At 47.0% G+C, this 16,148-nt stretch overlaps 1 protein-coding gene across 12 annotated transcripts in view; it reads right to left on the bottom strand.

The window, feature by feature from the left end:
• The window catches only part of LOC112254310 (zinc finger SWIM domain-containing protein 8), a 42,711-nt gene that overhangs the window by 2,989 nt on the left and 23,574 nt on the right, over nucleotides 1-16,148 (bottom strand). For 2 of the 12 annotated variants that reach the window (XM_024426828.2, XM_024426728.2), the window contains exons 10-23: nucleotides 15,079-15,254; nucleotides 12,766-14,522; nucleotides 10,862-10,969; nucleotides 10,553-10,677; nucleotides 10,149-10,467; nucleotides 9,818-9,973; nucleotides 9,400-9,622; nucleotides 8,989-9,278; nucleotides 8,567-8,841; nucleotides 7,946-8,443; nucleotides 6,618-6,816; nucleotides 6,214-6,417; nucleotides 5,929-6,048; nucleotides 5,244-5,422 (exon numbers count right to left, since the gene is read on the bottom strand). In XM_024426828.2, coding sequence (XP_024282596.1) covers nucleotides 5,244-5,422; nucleotides 5,929-6,048; nucleotides 6,214-6,417; nucleotides 6,618-6,816; nucleotides 7,946-8,443; nucleotides 8,567-8,841; nucleotides 8,989-9,278; nucleotides 9,400-9,622; nucleotides 9,818-9,973; nucleotides 10,149-10,467; nucleotides 10,553-10,677; nucleotides 10,862-10,969; nucleotides 12,766-14,522; nucleotides 15,079-15,254 — 4,629 coding nt within the window. The remainder of the gene's footprint in view (nucleotides 1-5,243; nucleotides 5,423-5,928; nucleotides 6,049-6,213; nucleotides 6,418-6,617; nucleotides 6,817-7,945; nucleotides 8,444-8,566; nucleotides 8,842-8,988; nucleotides 9,279-9,399; nucleotides 9,623-9,817; nucleotides 9,974-10,148; nucleotides 10,468-10,552; nucleotides 10,678-10,861; nucleotides 10,970-12,765; nucleotides 14,523-15,078; nucleotides 15,255-16,148) is intronic. The other 10 variants (XM_024426800.2, XM_042323697.1, XM_024426763.2 and 7 more) reach the window with 10 other exon arrangements.

The raw sequence follows: 16,148 nt of genomic DNA, 5'->3' as shown, positions 1-16,148 counted from the left end.
GGTATTGCGCATTGTGATCTTATGCTTGTGTGCGGCTGCTAGGCCATGGAAACCCATTTCATGAAGCTTCCAACGAACAGTTATTGTACTGAAGTTGCTTCCAGAGGCAGTTTGGAACTCGGTAGTGAGTGTTGCAACCGAGGACAGATGATTTTGATGCACCACAGCCCCGGGGAGTCCTGTTTTGTGAGCTTGTGTAGCCTACCACTTCGCGGCTGAGCCATTATTACTACTAGACATTTCCACTTCACAATAACACCACTTACAGTTGACCAGGACAGCTCTAGCAGGGCAGAAATTTGACAAACTGACTTGTTGGAAAGGTGGCGTCCTACGACGGTACCCCGTTGAAAGTCAGCTTTTCAGTAAGATCATTCAACTGCCAATGTTTGTCCAATGGTGACTGCATGGCTATGTGCTCAATTTTATACACCGGTCAGCAACGTGTGTGGTTGAAATAGCAGAATCCACTAATTTGAATGGGTGTCCATACTTTTGTATATTGATACAGCCACCTGTAACTAGGTTTACATTTGTTAATTTAATCACATCCCTCCATCTCAGGGTAAGCCCTTGAGGGCATTAATGAAGTGATGAGAATTCCGCACATCTCCAGTACAGTGAATTTTCAGTACCAGCCTTGAGCAGGTACTTATTTTTGTTAACCTCTAAGGACAAATTCTGTATCATAATGAGTTTAAATTGATAAATTATTAATGGGAAACAGAGAGCGCTTCATTTTGCTCACAATGCTGTGGTTTAATGGAATATGACTGAAAAGGGTACACACTGCCCTATGGTACTGCTGCAATTTCAGACAGAAATTTCAATATGAGATATATTGATGATATCTTGTACATTTGGACTGGAAGTCAGGATTAACGTAATGAATGTGTCTCTTTCCTCAAATGATATAAACCCTGATCTCAAGTTCTCCATAGAATGTGACTAGAAATATTTATATTTTCTAGATATGTGAATTATGGTCTCTGATGGTAACCTCATCACAACCCTCTATCAAAAAGGCAGACCATAACACTTATTTTAGCTTACAGTGCGCATCCTAATGCACTTAAACGGTTTACCTAGGAGTCAATTCTGTAGACGGACACCTGAGCCACTCCACTGACGATTACGTTTACAAAGCTACAGTCATGAAACAGCGTTTCTTCGATGGAGGTTCCTCATCCCAGTACACCAAGAGTTGCTGGGCAAAAGTGTGAAAACTAAGAGAAACTGCTATGTTACAAGTATAACCACATTTAACCCTAAAGCGTATACAGTGACCCCAAAAGTATTGGGACAGTGACACTTTTTTTTGTGATACAATGACTGAGTTTAAAGAGCAGACTGTCAACTTTAATTTGAGGGGATTTTCATCCATATTGGGTGAACCATTTAGAAATTACAGCACGTTTTGTACATAGTCCCCCCATTTTAGGAGACCAAAATGAGTCAAATTCGGTATTTGGTCCCATATTCCTAGCACGCAATGACAACATCAAGCTTGTGACTACAAACAAGGGGGAGGGGGTCAAAATCCAAAGTAACAGTCAGTATCTGGTGTTGCCACCAGCTGCATCAAGTACTGTAGTGCATCTCATCATGGACTGCACCAGATTTGCCAGTTCTTGCTGTGAGATGTTACCCCACTCTTCAACCAAGTCACCTGCAAGTTTCCAGACATTTCTGGGGGGAAATGGCCCTAGCCCTCACCCTCAGATCCAACAGGTCCCAGACGCACTCAATGGGATTGAGATCCAGGCTCTTCGCTGGCCATGGCAGAACACTGACATTACCGTCTTGCAGGAAATCAGCCATACTGTTCATTCTGTGCGTGGTGGCATTGTCATGCAGGAGGATGAGCCTGAGCCAGGATGAGCCTGCAGGAAGGGTACCACATGAGGGAGGATGTCTTCCCTGTAATGCACAGCGTTGAAATTGCCTGCAATGACAACAAGCTCAGTCCGATGATGCTGTGACTCACCGCTCTACAACATGACGGACCCTCCACTTCGATCTCGCTCCAGAGTACAGGCCCCGGTGTACGCTCATTCCTTCGACGATAAACGCGAATCCGACTATACTTGTCCTATACTTGTCCTGCAAGTGTGATGTTCGGACGTACCGATCCTGTGCGGGTGTTGTTACACGTGATCTGCCACTGCGAGGACGATCAGCTGTCCGTCCTGTCTTCCTGTAGCACCGTCTTAGGCGTCTCACAGACATTGCAATGTAATGCCCTGGCCACATCTGCAGTCCTCATGCCTCCTTGCAGCATGCCTAAGGCACATTCACGCAGATGAGCAGGGACCCTGGGCATCTTTCTTTTGATGTTTTTCAGAGTCAGTAGAAAGGCCTCTTTAGTGTCTTAAGTTTTTATAACTGTGACCTTAATTGCCTCCCGTCTGTAAGCTATTAGTGTCTTAACGACCGTTCCACAGGTGCAAGTTTATTAATTGCTTATGGTTCATTGAACAAGAAAGTGAAACTGTGTTTAAACCCTTTACAATGAAGATCTGTGAAGTTATTTGGATTTTTACAAATTATCTTTAAAAGACAGGTTCCTGAAAAAGGGACATTTTCTTTTTTTGCTGAGTTTACGTTGTGGTTTGTTACCATGATTACGGATAGTCCCGAATGAATTGTGAATAATGATGAGTGATAGAGGCATGAATATCATACCCCATTTAACTTTCTTTCATTATTCATGATTAATTCAGGACTATCTGAAATCATTATATTACATATAACACCATGAATGTTATTGTCATCTTATGTTGCCCATGTGGTATTTTGTATGTTGGGAAAATCTCTAGGCACCTTAAGCAACGAATGTGAGCAAGAGCACCATAAGGTGTAAAGGTGAAAATGACCCTTTTGCCTGCCACTAACAAATCTTCACGATTTCAGGGTATTGAAAAAGTTTAAACCTTCATCCAGAGGTAAAAAGCTGTGCCAAAGGAAACTCCTTTGGATTCATATGCTTGACACTTTACATCCATCAAGGCTTAATGATAATTTTGACATGAGTGTCATGCTTTAATACGTTTCCCCCTAACCCCCCCGCATTATGTGGTTCCTGTCATTTATGATGGTTCTTAAACCTGACACCCTCTTACAGGTTCCCATAGACCCCCCCCTTCTGTATTTTTATTTCATTTGAGGCTTTTCCTCATCTTAACTCCCATTTACTTTTTTTAAGTGTTTATGAATTATGAAAAGACTACATAAAATGTTAAATGATGTAAAAATGTATATATATATATATATTTTTTTTTTTTAAATGACTGTCACACATTTTCTGAGATAAATGATTACTGATGTGCCTCCTGGCGTTTGTGTTGTACACAAGTGTTGCTCATCATGTCTGATTGCATTGACGCACATTACCTGTATGTGGCCTTTGTCATCGTGTGTTTTTATATGCTCTGATGGTCTGACGCCTAAATAAATGAAAAATGATGCATTGATCGGGTGAGTGCGGAGAGTCCTTTTAACTTCAATAGGAGAACCTCAAAAGTTACTATCTTGACCTCATTTACTGGAGCTTAATTTAAGCAGGATGTGTTCTAAGGGAGATGAGGAACCGATTACAGAGAAAGACAGTTGGTGAACATCAGAGGAGGCTGGTGGGAGGAGCTATAGGAGGATGGGCTCATTGTAAAGACTGGAACACATTTAACTATATCAAACATCAAATATATGGAAACCACATTTGACTCAATTCCCTCCATTCAATTCCAGCCATGACAATGAGCCAGTCCGACTATAGCTCCTCCCACCAGCCTCTTCTGGTGAACATATCCATAATGACACCCAACACATGGAATTAATTCCTCTACTGTGACTGAGGAGATGACTCTGTTCGTCATGGTATATTTCCCACTTGAGTACAACCCATCAGATTCCTCATCTCATTAACAGCCTGATGAGATAGAGGAGGAGAGCCTGTGTCAGGCGGACACTGTCAGCTGACAACAAATATGTCGACACACACACACACACTTGAAAGTGTGTAGCAAGAACACATCATGCTGGTGGTAGAGCAAGTCAGCTGAAACTGGGGCAGATAGGAAGAGGTGATGTGTGTGTGACTATGTTTACGCTCATAAAGCAGTGTTCATTTTGAGAATTTGAACGTTCACCTTTAAAGCCCACACATCGGTTTTATCTAGCCTTGTTGAAAGTAGAAAGACAGTGACTCAAACCACAGCAAGGAATTAAATGTGCATGTGAGCTAGCGCAGAATCTCCAGAGGCCAACATGCCTTTCAGCTTTGCAACAGTCATAGCCTGTTAGCCGCTTCCCCATCAGAGCAGGCAATCCAGTGGATGCACTCTGGAGTCTCCCTTTACAAAAGTTTGTAGCACTCAACTACAGTGTCGTGAAACCAAAACTTAATATCAGATAAAGGGAAAGTGAGTTTACAAAAAAAAAAAAAATGGAACACTCAATTAACCTTTGTGAAAAAGTAATTCCCATCTTTAGCTGCAATGACTGCAACCAAATGCTTCCTGTAGTTGTTGATCAGACTCTCACATCGCTGTTGGGGAATTTTGGCTCACTCTTGCATGCAGAACTGCTTTAACTCCGCGACATTTGTGGGTTTTCAAGCATGAACTGCTTGTTTCAAGTCCTGCCACAACATATCAATAGGGATTAGTTCTGGACTTTGACTAGGCAATTCCAAAACTTAAAATTTGTTGCTTTTTAACCATTTTCATGTAGACTTGATTGTGTGTTTTGTATCATTGTCTTGCTGCATGACCCAGCTGCGCTTCAGCTCACAGACGGATGACGCTGGGCCAATTGTGCGTCGCCTCATTGGTCTCCCAGTCGTGGCCGGCTGTGACACAGCCCGGTATCAAACCAGGATCTGTAGTAACGCAGCTAGCATTGCGGTGCAGTGCCTTAGACCGCTGCCCCACTTAGGCAGCCCCAGAAAAAAAATATTAAATCCAGTTCAGAATAAGGCTGTAACGTAACAAAATGTAGAAAAAGTGAAGGGGTCTGAATACTTTCCAAAGCCACTATGTGTTGGAATACTTTGGAACAGATTTCCAAAACTAAAATCATTAAACTGATTTACTGTTTTTACAGTCTTTTGTACAATTTAAATGATTATTTATTTTTGTTCATAAAAAAATAATCATTAAAAACTTGGGGAGCCAAATAAAATCAGGCCGCCAGTTGGGGAACCCTGGTCTAGGGGTCGTTTGTGGCCTGGGCTCTAGTGTTACCTGTAGATAGGCCTGCTGGCAGCGCTGCACAAGCTGATGGAAGGCGGGCGTGCGGAGGTGGGCATGGATGTGGGCGGGGTTGAGTCTCTGGAGAGCCTCCATGATGATCTCCTGAAGGACGAAGGGGCTGAGCACACCCTTAGCCGCACCCACACAGAACTGGTACACGTAGTTCACACCTGGAGAGGATGAGAGAATGGTGAGCATTTAGGCTTTGCTGACAGTTAGCGAAAGTCTATGGCTAACGGATGCGCACACAGACACTACATGTTAATGTTTTAAAATGTATATAAATTATTAATTATTATAAGTATTGTCTCTAAGGTGCGGACCCCAGTAAGACTAGCTGTCGCAATTTGGGTCGCCTAATGGGGATCCTAATTATTATTATTTCTTTTTTTAAACAAAGATACAGTATGTTATACTTTGAATTCTGGCAGAATCATTTCAGTAGAATCCTCTCAACATACACAGAAAATTCAGTTCTCTGATATTGATATGTTTGTGTGTCTTACTTTGCAGTCAACTCTAGTCTTCACCTTCTTCAACCACCAGAGGTTATGATGATGGTGCATAAATACTTCAAATCAATATTTCCCTGTTTTCCCAAAACACCTTAATAGATGAAACTACTAGAATCCAAGATGCCCGCAGCATGCCCTCTTCATCCCTGCCCCTTTCTCACCTAGCCGTGCAGCCAGGCCCAGGAGCCACTTGACATCCTCTGTGTATGGGGGGCTGCGGGAGAAGTTATTGGGGTGGTCGTTGTGAGCCCTCCTTCCAAGCATCTCCAAAGCCAGCATGCCTATCAAAGAGCCAGGGTCAAATATCACAGTTAATGCCAATTACTTTGAATAGAAAGCATAACAATCGCAAATGACAGAACTGATATTCACAGTGCATATACCATCTAGTATTACATCTAGAGAATCTTATCATGGACACTTAAAAGCATAGGTATATTCCTCACCAACTCTGTAGGCTGAGTGCAGGTAGTGAAGACCCTGCTGGCTGATTGGCTGGCTATGCTGCTCATCTTCAGACGGGAAGGGGGCGCTGACCAATGAGACGGGCTGGGAAGACATACCAGGAAGAGATGACCCCTGAATGGCCTGGATTGTGGTGCCTGAATGGACACCACCTACTGGATAGAAAGAGGAAAAAGTCGTGGCTCCTGAGAGTGCCATGGAGAGCCCATTATAAAACATCCATCAAGTAAATGTTTTCTTTTTTAAAAGTTGTTCCTGTTGAATGTGATCCATCAACTACATCAGCTAACATGCTAAGTAGATTACTATTTGACGTTTATAGACAGACAACACATCATACACATGGACGTGTGCAAACACACACGCAGCAGTGGTCTCCGCTCACCTGCTACAGTGGTGCTCAGAGGCAGGCCGGTCTCAGTGTGGTACGGGTGGACGGCGATCTGGGTCATGGACGGCACGGGAATACCAGGGAAGGTGACCGCAGTTGCTGCCATGGGCGGATGGGGGCCGGTGGCCACTGAGAACGGGTACTGGGCACCGATAAAGGCCGGGTGCATTCCCTGGGAGGGCACACATACACACTTAAAATTAGTTAGATGCTATTCTCTGTTGCGGGCCACTGTCTTACGTCAGATAGTGCATAAGAATATCGCACTGAGGGACGAGTGACATGTAGGAGTGACGGAAGACAATGGCCGTGGGCTTAATACAATAAGAGATGAGTCATTTATCATTCATATAGTGAAACAAAGGTTGTCAGATTTCCCCACTGAGCCCTTGGGGGGGGTTTAAGGCATGGTATGCTTGCATCTACATTTACTTTTTTCAGCCTATAGTTACGGAGTGGCTGTCAGTCAATACTAATAAATTCTCCCATCATTTCCACTCAAATTTCCTGACATGCACAAGAGAGAATGTAGCGTAAGTAGAAAAGAAAAAAGATTTTCAAAGTCAAACACTGTAGGTACACCAGGTGCATACTGATCACATCGCAGTGGTCCAATTGTCTAGTTGAGTCTCCTTGAAACTTAGTTTCAATATTGTACTCGTTCAGTTCCCTCCCAACTCTCCCTCCCTTCTCCATATCAATTCAAACTTCACAAACTGAACAAAAGGTCATTAAAATAACAAAACTTGAGAAACAGTTACCAAAACAACAATGAAAAATAAATAAATGGAATTCAAAACTGTGTGTTAGTGAATCTGGAGATTCAAATGGATCTTGCGAGTCAAAGACGTAGTGGAGCAGTCTCTGCCATCAGCTATTCTCTGTTATGTTCTAGGGGAGGTGTGTTCAACTCTTACCCTACGAGGTCCGGAGCCTGCTGGCTTTCTGTTCTACCTGATAAAGAATTGCACATACCTGTTTCCCAGGTCTAAATCAGTCCCTAATTAGAGGGGAACAATAAAAAGAGTTGATAAAAGGTCCAGAATTGAGTTTGAGGGATCTAGGGACTGAGAGAATCCCGGCATGTAGTGTGAAGCAGAGGTTGGGGTCTATAGGGAGACTTAATGTTCTCTAAGTATATGGAAGCTACTTACAGAAAGAAGAACTAGCAACACAGTATTTCACTGGAAGCCCAAGCAACTCAATTTGATTTGAACATCTTATCAGTTCTCCCCACCATCTCTCTCCCAGCTCTCTGTCTCCATCAGTCTTTCCCTCCTCTCTATCCTCCCTCCCATGATGCCTCCAGACAGTCCTCTTACCTGTGGGTACGCACCCCCTGACAAGGGGAAAACAGTGGGCCGGGGGACGTGCTGCAGCGGGTGCCCCAGGTACTGGGGGGTGCAGACAGTGGGCAGGTGGGCCTGGATGGTAGTGTAGGGATGCAGGCCCTGGGAGTGGGGGTGGGCCATGGCAGAGCCAGGAAGGGCGTGTGATTGGTAGATGGTGGAGCCCACAGAGATGACGGGCACCACAGCCGCTGCTGTCACAGAGGCAGTCACTGTGGCAACACCAGAGGACTCCATGTTGCCACTGTTGTCCGTCACACCGTGACCAGTCTCCGGGGGCCTTCTCCCAGCTCCACCGTTGGCCCTGCAGCGTCCCGGGCCCTCGCGCTGGGCCCCTGAGCCCCCTCCTACTGTCTGCTCATAGAGCCAGTACCACTGGTGGGCCACCTCAAACAGAACCTCAGGGTACACACCACCCCCCTTGGCTGCCTCCTCTACAGCCATACAGGCTTTTTCTAGCATCACATTGTCCTGCAGGGAGAGAGGGGGGTGACAAGAGAGGGAGAAGAAATTATGAGATTAAGAAGGAAAAAAAGTGAATTTTCAGGACAAAATGGATAAAAGGGTAAAAGAATAAAAAGATGTCCAGCCTACATGAGTAGTCCGATGTGTCTTCTGCAGAACTGAAGAGTACCGGACATGTACCTGTTCCTTGCACTGCACCAGGGCCCTCTGGATCTCATTGGGGTTGAGGGCGTGTGCATGGGGCAGGCAGCTCAGGGCCAGTTCGGCCGCAGCGCGAACCATGTTGGGGTCCCGCGCCCGTGATGCCCTGTCTGCCAGTGATGCCACCTCGGGAGGGGTGAGGTGCCCGTCCCAGCATTCCACTAGGATGTTGAGGGCAGCACTGCCAATTTCCATGGCCTGGCCTGGAGGGGGAGTGGAGGAGACACTCATGTAAAGTGTGGTGGACCAGACCAAGCTTATAGCTAGCTACCCGTGTCTCATGGACTATTTAAAATTTTAAAAAATCACTTCTGGGATGAACTAGATTATTTTATTTTTATAAACCTCACCTGTGATCCAGGAGACGTGGGAGGAGTAGGTCCTGGATAGCCAGTTGGGCGAGACAAAGTTGTGCAGGCCCAGGGCGTACAGGCCAATCTCGAAGGCACAGAGGTGCAAGTTGCGGTGGGGACCCTGGTGGCCCCCGCTGGCTGAGGGCTGGGTGAAGATGGAGGTGGAGCTGTTGCCCCCGGCCTTGATCAGCACCGTCTTGGCCAGCTCAAAGTAGAAGTGAGCCGCCGCCTCTGACGGCTGGTTGGGCACATGGGGTGCATGGCACTCGGGACGACGCCCTTTATACCTAAGAGGGTGGCGGAAGGAGGAAATTCAGGGTATTAGCATATTTTCGTCAATACCTTAGTTGAGTTCTCCAATAATTAGAAAGCATCAACACGTGTATAGAATATGTAGGAGTCACTCACCTGCTGGTGTCTGTGCTCTTTGCCCTAGCTCCCCCTCCGGCCCTGCGAGAGCCACTGGATGAGGAGGAGCCCAGCGAATCAGAGGAAGAGCTGCTGATGCTGTCACTGTCCTGGCCCCTCCCCCAGGAGGCCGCAGCCCAGCCCCCTCTGAGTGGACGTCGGCTGAGGGTGGGGGAGCTGTCTGAGGTGGTCTCAGGAGCACTGCTGTCGATACTCGCCATGCCTGGGACAACAAAATCAAAACCATTAAACCTAAAACTTCTAGTCAGCCACATGTCAATACTAGCTCTAGAAGCCATTCCAGTCATATGACATGGCCCTGGTCAAATGCAGTGCACACTATACAGTAGTATAGGCTGTTATTAGAGACACAGCCTGTGTCTTAATCTGAGGTTGAGGGTCATGGTTAGTTGGTTACCTGTGTGTTTCTTCTTCTGGCGGACAGGAGAGCCCCAGCAGCGCCCGCTGTATGCCCCCCGTCCTCCCAGCGCCAAGCGACTAGGCACAGTGCCCTCGGGCTTGAATGGGACCGCCTCACTCGACTGGTCACATGACGCAGGCTGGGCGCCATCTGCTGAGACAATAAGTTAAGTATTGAATACATTTTACATGCGTACAGTAGCAACAGTGAGGGTTGGATTCAAAGGATTCCTTCCATTTTCAACAAATCGGTTTTGTATAGGTAGGGTAACAACATTTTCAGTGCACGAGAGGTACAGTACGACATAACCACCCTGTCTGTGTCTCACCTTGTTCTCTGGCCTCACTGATGCCCTCTCCGGGTGTGGCGTTGTTCTGCACCCCGCTGCCCGCCAGTTGTCCTGCTGCCCCACCAGCAGCCACTGCTTGCACAGAGGAGGACCCATCTGCAGCCGTGGCGTTTGGGGCGTGTTTGGACACCCCTCCGGTGGCACCTCCATGTCCGTGAGCATTGTGGGCAGCGTGCTTGGACGGGCTCCTCTGGCTGCTGGCAGCTGGCTTGCTGGCAGCTGGCTTGCTGGAGTAGAAGGAACTCAGGGTTTGTGGCTTGTGGGTCTGGCTCTCTCTGTCCAGCAGCTTGTCCAGGATCTAAGAGGTCACAGAGCGAGAGTCATCAATCAAAATTTGGTAAGTAGTTCATTATACTAGCTACAGTGTGGAAACCAAGGGCTACCTTTTTCAGCTTGCTCTGGTCATCCTTGTATGTGATCATAAGAGCCAGAGCCAAGTCTCCTTTCTCTCTCCTGGTCCCCTCACACAGCAAAGGGTGCTCTGCCTCGCTCACTGTGGTCTTCATACCTACAGCCGGAAAAAGGGAGGTAGAAATATGAACAGACGGCAGCAAACAAGTTCAGTTTCAAAGCCAAACTGGTACCTGGATGTTTTCCTATTTAAGTATCACTAACCTCAACACTGAGCCATTGAATGTAGTGCCTACCACTTCCTGAAGGTGTAAATGTAAAAACTTTGTGGTCGATCTTACCCAGTGCTGCGACAGCAGCCTCAAAGCCCAGCTCCTCGTCTCCAGGCATCTCGTTGTTCCGGTTACGGCTGGGAGGACGGGAACCTGTGGGGGAGACAACTGTACAAACAAAATAAAGGAGGGGGATGGGTGAAATATAAATTACTGGAAGTCTCACTAGTGTGATGACGGCATGACATGTAATTCTGATCAATTAGCAAGTAAAAGTTCTACATCTGTGTGCATACAGTGCCTTGCGAAATTATTCGGCCCCCTTGAACTTTGCGACCTTTTGCCACATTTCAGGCTTCAAACATAAAGATATAAAACTATTTTTTTTGTGAAGAATCAACAACAAGTGGGACACAATCATGAAGTGGAACGACATTTATTGGATATTTCAAACTTTTTTAACAAATCAAAAACGGAAAAATTGGGCGTGCAAAATTATTCAGCCCCCTTAAGTTAATACTTTGTAGCGCCACCTTTGCTGCGATTACAGCTGTAAGTCGCTTGGGGTATGTCTCTATCAGTTTTGCACATCGAGAGACTGACATTTTTTCCCATTCCTCCTTGCAAAACAGCTCGAGCTCAGTGAGGTTGGATGGAGGGCATTTGTGAACAGCAGTTTTCAGTTCTTTCCACAGATTCTCGATTGGATTCAGGTCTGGACTTTGACTTGGCCATTCTAACACCTGGATATGTTTATTTTTTAACCATTCCATTGTAGATTTTGCTTTATGTTTTGGATCATTGTCTTGTTGGAAGACAAATCTCTGTCCCAGTCTCAGGTCTTTTGCAGACTCCATCAGGTTTTCTTCCAGAATGGTCCTGTATTTGGCTCCATCCATCTTCCCATCAATTTTAACCATCTTCCCTGCTGAAGAAAAGCAGGCCCAAACCATGATGCTGCCACCACCATGTTTGACAGTGGGGATGGTGTGTTCAGGGTGATGAGCTGTGTTGCTTTTACACCAAACATAACGTTTTGCATTGTTGCCAAAAAGTTCAATTTTGGTTTCATCTGACCAGAGCACCTTCTTCCACATGTTTGGTGTGTCTCCCAGGTGGCTTGTGGCAAACTTTAAACGACACTTTTTATGGATAACTTTAAGAAATGGCTTCCACTCTTCCATAAAGGCCAGATTTGTGCAATATACGACTGATTGTTGTCCTATGGACAGAGTCTCCCACCTCAGCTGTAGATCTCTGCAGTTCATCCAGAGTGATCATGGGCCTCTTGGCTGCATCTCTGATCAGTCTTCTCCTTGTATGAGCTGAAAGTTTAGAGGGACGGCCAGGTCTTGGTAGATTTGCAGTGGTCTGATACTCCTTCCATTTCAATATTATCGCTTGCACAGTGCTCCTTGGGATGTTTAAAGCTTGGGAAATCTCTTTGTATCCAAATCCGTCTTTAAACTTCTTCACAACAGTATCTTGGACCTGCCTGGTGTGTTTCTTGTTCTTCATGATGCTCTCTGCGCTTTTAACTCTGAGACTATCACAGTGCAGGTGCATTTATACGGAGACTTGATTACACACAGGTGGATTGTATTTATCATCATTAGTCATTTAGGTCAACATTGGATCATTCAGAGATCCTCACTGAACTTCTGGAGAGAGTTTGCTGCACTGAAGGTAAAGGGGCTGAATAATTTTGCACGCCCAATTTTTCAGTTTTTGATTTGTTAAAAAAGTTTGAAATATCCAATAAATGTCGTTCCACTTCATGATTGTGTCCCACTTGTTGTTGATTCTTCACAAAAAAAATAGTTTTATATCTTTATGTTTGAAGCCTGAAATGTGGCAAAAGGTCGCAAAGTTCAAGGGGGCCGAATACTTTCGCAAGGCACTGTATATACTGTTTGTTGTATGTATTGTGTGAGTTCAAACAGAGAACATTTGACATGTATAGCGAGAGTCACCTGGGGTACACAGCACATCAAATATGAAGCTGGCCAGCATGAGAGGCAGGACAGGCCTGTAGTCACAGAAGTTCCCGTCTCGGAGCTGCTCGGCCCTGTCCCGTATGGACGTCATCTCCACCAGGCCCAGAGGGATCTTCTTCAGCAGAGCCACCACCTCTGACTCCTGGTAGGCCAGCTTGACCTCCAGGGCCTTGGTGGAGGCTGGGGGCCTCTGCAGCTCCAGGGAGAACATGCCCGTGCTGAAGGCCAGGTTGTGGAGCTCCAGCCTCTCGCTCAGCACCGTCAGCAGGAAGGAGGTCTTGACCAGGGTGTTGGTGGCCACCTGAGTCTGCCTGCTGGTGGACACCTTGCTCTTCTTACCCTTCGTCTGGGGCTGCTCCACCTTCAGGTCTGGAGGGTTGGCCAGCAAGTCTCCAGCCAGCTCCACTGCCAGTCTGCAGGCCTCGTTGCTGTAGCCATGGGCGTGGAGGGCCTCTGCACATGCAAACAGCACCTCCATCTGGCCCTCCTGCTCCAGTGGCTTGATCCCAGCAAAGATGTCTGGTTCCTCCTCATGGTTGTTCTCTGGCACTCTCTCTGCCCCCTCCTCAGAGGCTGCATTTAGGTAGTAGGCCCGGTAGTCATCCTCACCAACAGGGTCTCCCCCTGCCCCTGGGCTCTGATTGGGCAGGGCTGCAGCGCCAGTTTCTCGGCGCCCACCACGCGGTGGCTTGGCGGCAGCAGCAGTCACGGTAACAACAGCGACCGAGGTGGAGAGCCGAGCGTCTCCAGCGGGGGCCACCTCCTTATTTCCATTCACCTCCATCTCTGCCTCCACTTCCACCTCATTCTCCAATGCAACAGCCGCTTCCACAACGACAGTGGCGTTCTCCTTGAGGGGGAAGGCGGGCTGGGACTCAGTGGCAGGCAGGGTGGCAGCAAGAGTGACACGTTTGACCTCGAAGGAGCGCTCCTTGGGCATGTTTCCGGCCCCTTTCCCTCCCCCACTGTATTTGTGTGGCTCTCTGAGTAGCGGGCTTGGTGAGGGTAGCATCTCGGGTGGCGGGGGTGTGAAGTCAAATGTGTTACTGGCCTCGGCGCCCAGCGCCAGACTGGAGCCATCATCCAGGCTCAGCTCGGCCATGTCAGGCTCCAGGGAGCTGTCCTCACTGCTGGTGCGCCGCTTGGCCGCTTGGTGTTTTCCCCCTACCCCTCCTGATCCCCCGGAGGACGACTTCCCCCCCTGGGCCAGCTTAGCCTTGCCCCCAATGGACGAGGAGGAACCTGCGCCTTTGTACATCCCCTTACTACTGCCCTCCTCTAGAGAAAGACAGACACTGCCACCTAGCCGCACTAGGACCCCTCCTCCGCCCCCGGCCGACAACCCCTTCCTCTTGCTCACAATGGTCTCTTTGGGCCTGACAGCCACTTCTTGTTGGGGAGTTCTGCCCTTGTAGTCTCCCCCACCTCCATCAGAGCTGCCAGATCTCCCCCCTCCTCCTCCAAGTTCAGAGGTGTCTCCAGCCAGGCCAGCCTTGGCCCCTCTCTGCTGCTGCACTGCCCTGGCCCAGCAGAAGGAGGCGCTCTTCTTGTCAGCACTGCAGTAGGTGATGCCTGGCAGTGGGTAGGCCACCTCCCAGTTGAAGTAGCAGGACTCCACGGCTGGCTTGAAGCCCTGGAACAGTTTGTCCAGGGACTTGCGATGTTGCCCTCGCTTCACAATCTCAATCACTTTCAGATGCCACTGCTTGAGCTGGGAGGCCAGCTCCAAACGCCTATAGGATGGTGCAAAAATAAACATTGTTATAGTCAGTCCAGGAAACAAGAGCCACAGAGCAGAGACTATAGTAACAAGCAAGCACACAAAGGCACACACACAATTTGTATAATTGCCAATGTATTGCCACACACACACAATGGGTATCATTCAGAAAATCATCAATGTAACTGGAAGAAGTGCACAGACACAAAAAGGCTTTCTGCAGAGAAATCTGACAGTCATTCCACATTTTTCTTTGTCAGTGTATAGAGCGAGAGCACATAACACTTTGAAAGCCAAGCAGCAAATTGGCTCTGTGCCTTGAGAATCGGACATGACACAGTGAATCAGAAAGATGCCCTCATTTATAAAACACTCAATGTCCCAAACACTGACTACTCAAATCAGATTAAATTCACAGAGCCTCAAAAGGAGTGACAATCAACCCTACACAGACAGATTCAGGCCTGGGAACACTTGTGAAAATGAGAGGTGAAATGAAGGTAAGAGACAGGAGGAGGGCTGTGCCCCAAGGCTAAACGTTAAACAGGCAGAAAGGGAAGTGACCTCACCTCTGAGGGCTCATGGTAGGGTCTAGCACAGCCAGCCTCCACAGAACCACCATGTCATCACACATGCTGGCGCAGGCGTGGGCTGCCACCTCCGACTGCCCGTTACTGCGCCCCGTGTGCCCGCTGGCACTGCTGTGGGACGCCGACGTACGCACGCTGTACCACCAGCCAATAATCTGAGGAGAAAGGCGAGAACAGTCACTGCTGTCCTATCATGTCCTGAATTTATATTGAGTAACAGACATACAACAAAATGTACAATGTGGACCCAGAGGATATCATTCCAAAGTATTAAGCTTGTTTCCAAAGTGGTCCTCGATGGTAAAAACAATAACACATATAATGACTAAAAGGCAAGCCCAAATAATAAACAACCATAAATACATTCATTTATTGACATCCTAAAAAGTGGCACTCTTCACTGCACTTCCCCCTAACCTTAAAAATCAACCATAAAATCAATCTATCATACCGATCCTTCAAATAAATACACCTGACCAACAGTAGAGGGCACAAGGGGCAGTGGAGTGATTTCTCTTTGGACAACCTTGTCCAAATTAAAACCTTTGCCTGCTTTTTAAAGCTTTTTTTTTTTTAAATATAACAACAAGCCCACCACCAGGAACTCCTGTATCCCTATGTGGGTCCTAGTGGGGGACATTCAGCATATACATGATGACATTATTTTGCATGACCTGCATTCTCCTGCATTCTTTTTTTCAGCTTTTCTGATAGCCCACTATAACAAGCAGAGCAGGCGTAATCAACATGACACTGAATCAAGGTTGAGACGAGCAGTTTCTTAACTTTGATGTTAAAACATCTAGTGTTACGATAAACATTTCTTTGCCTTTTTTGCAGCAGCAGCAGCAGCAATCAGGCCTCCAGAAAGGGATTGATCTAGGGACACACCAAGATAAGTTACTCGTTTTAGATTCTATCTCCTTGCCTGCACAGTTTACCTTTATCTTGTCAGCCTTAAGCGATCTACGTTTTGTTCCAAACAAAATCGATTAAGTTTTTCCCAAATGTAGCGACAATTTGCCATCAGTCAAACCAATCTCTAACAA

Source organism: Oncorhynchus tshawytscha, linkage group LG01, assembly GCF_018296145.1.
Source record: "Oncorhynchus tshawytscha isolate Ot180627B linkage group LG01, Otsh_v2.0, whole genome shotgun sequence".
Taxonomy (NCBI): Eukaryota; Metazoa; Chordata; class Actinopteri; order Salmoniformes; family Salmonidae; genus Oncorhynchus; species Oncorhynchus tshawytscha.
This window is presented reverse-complemented; position numbering and strand designations above follow the sequence as displayed.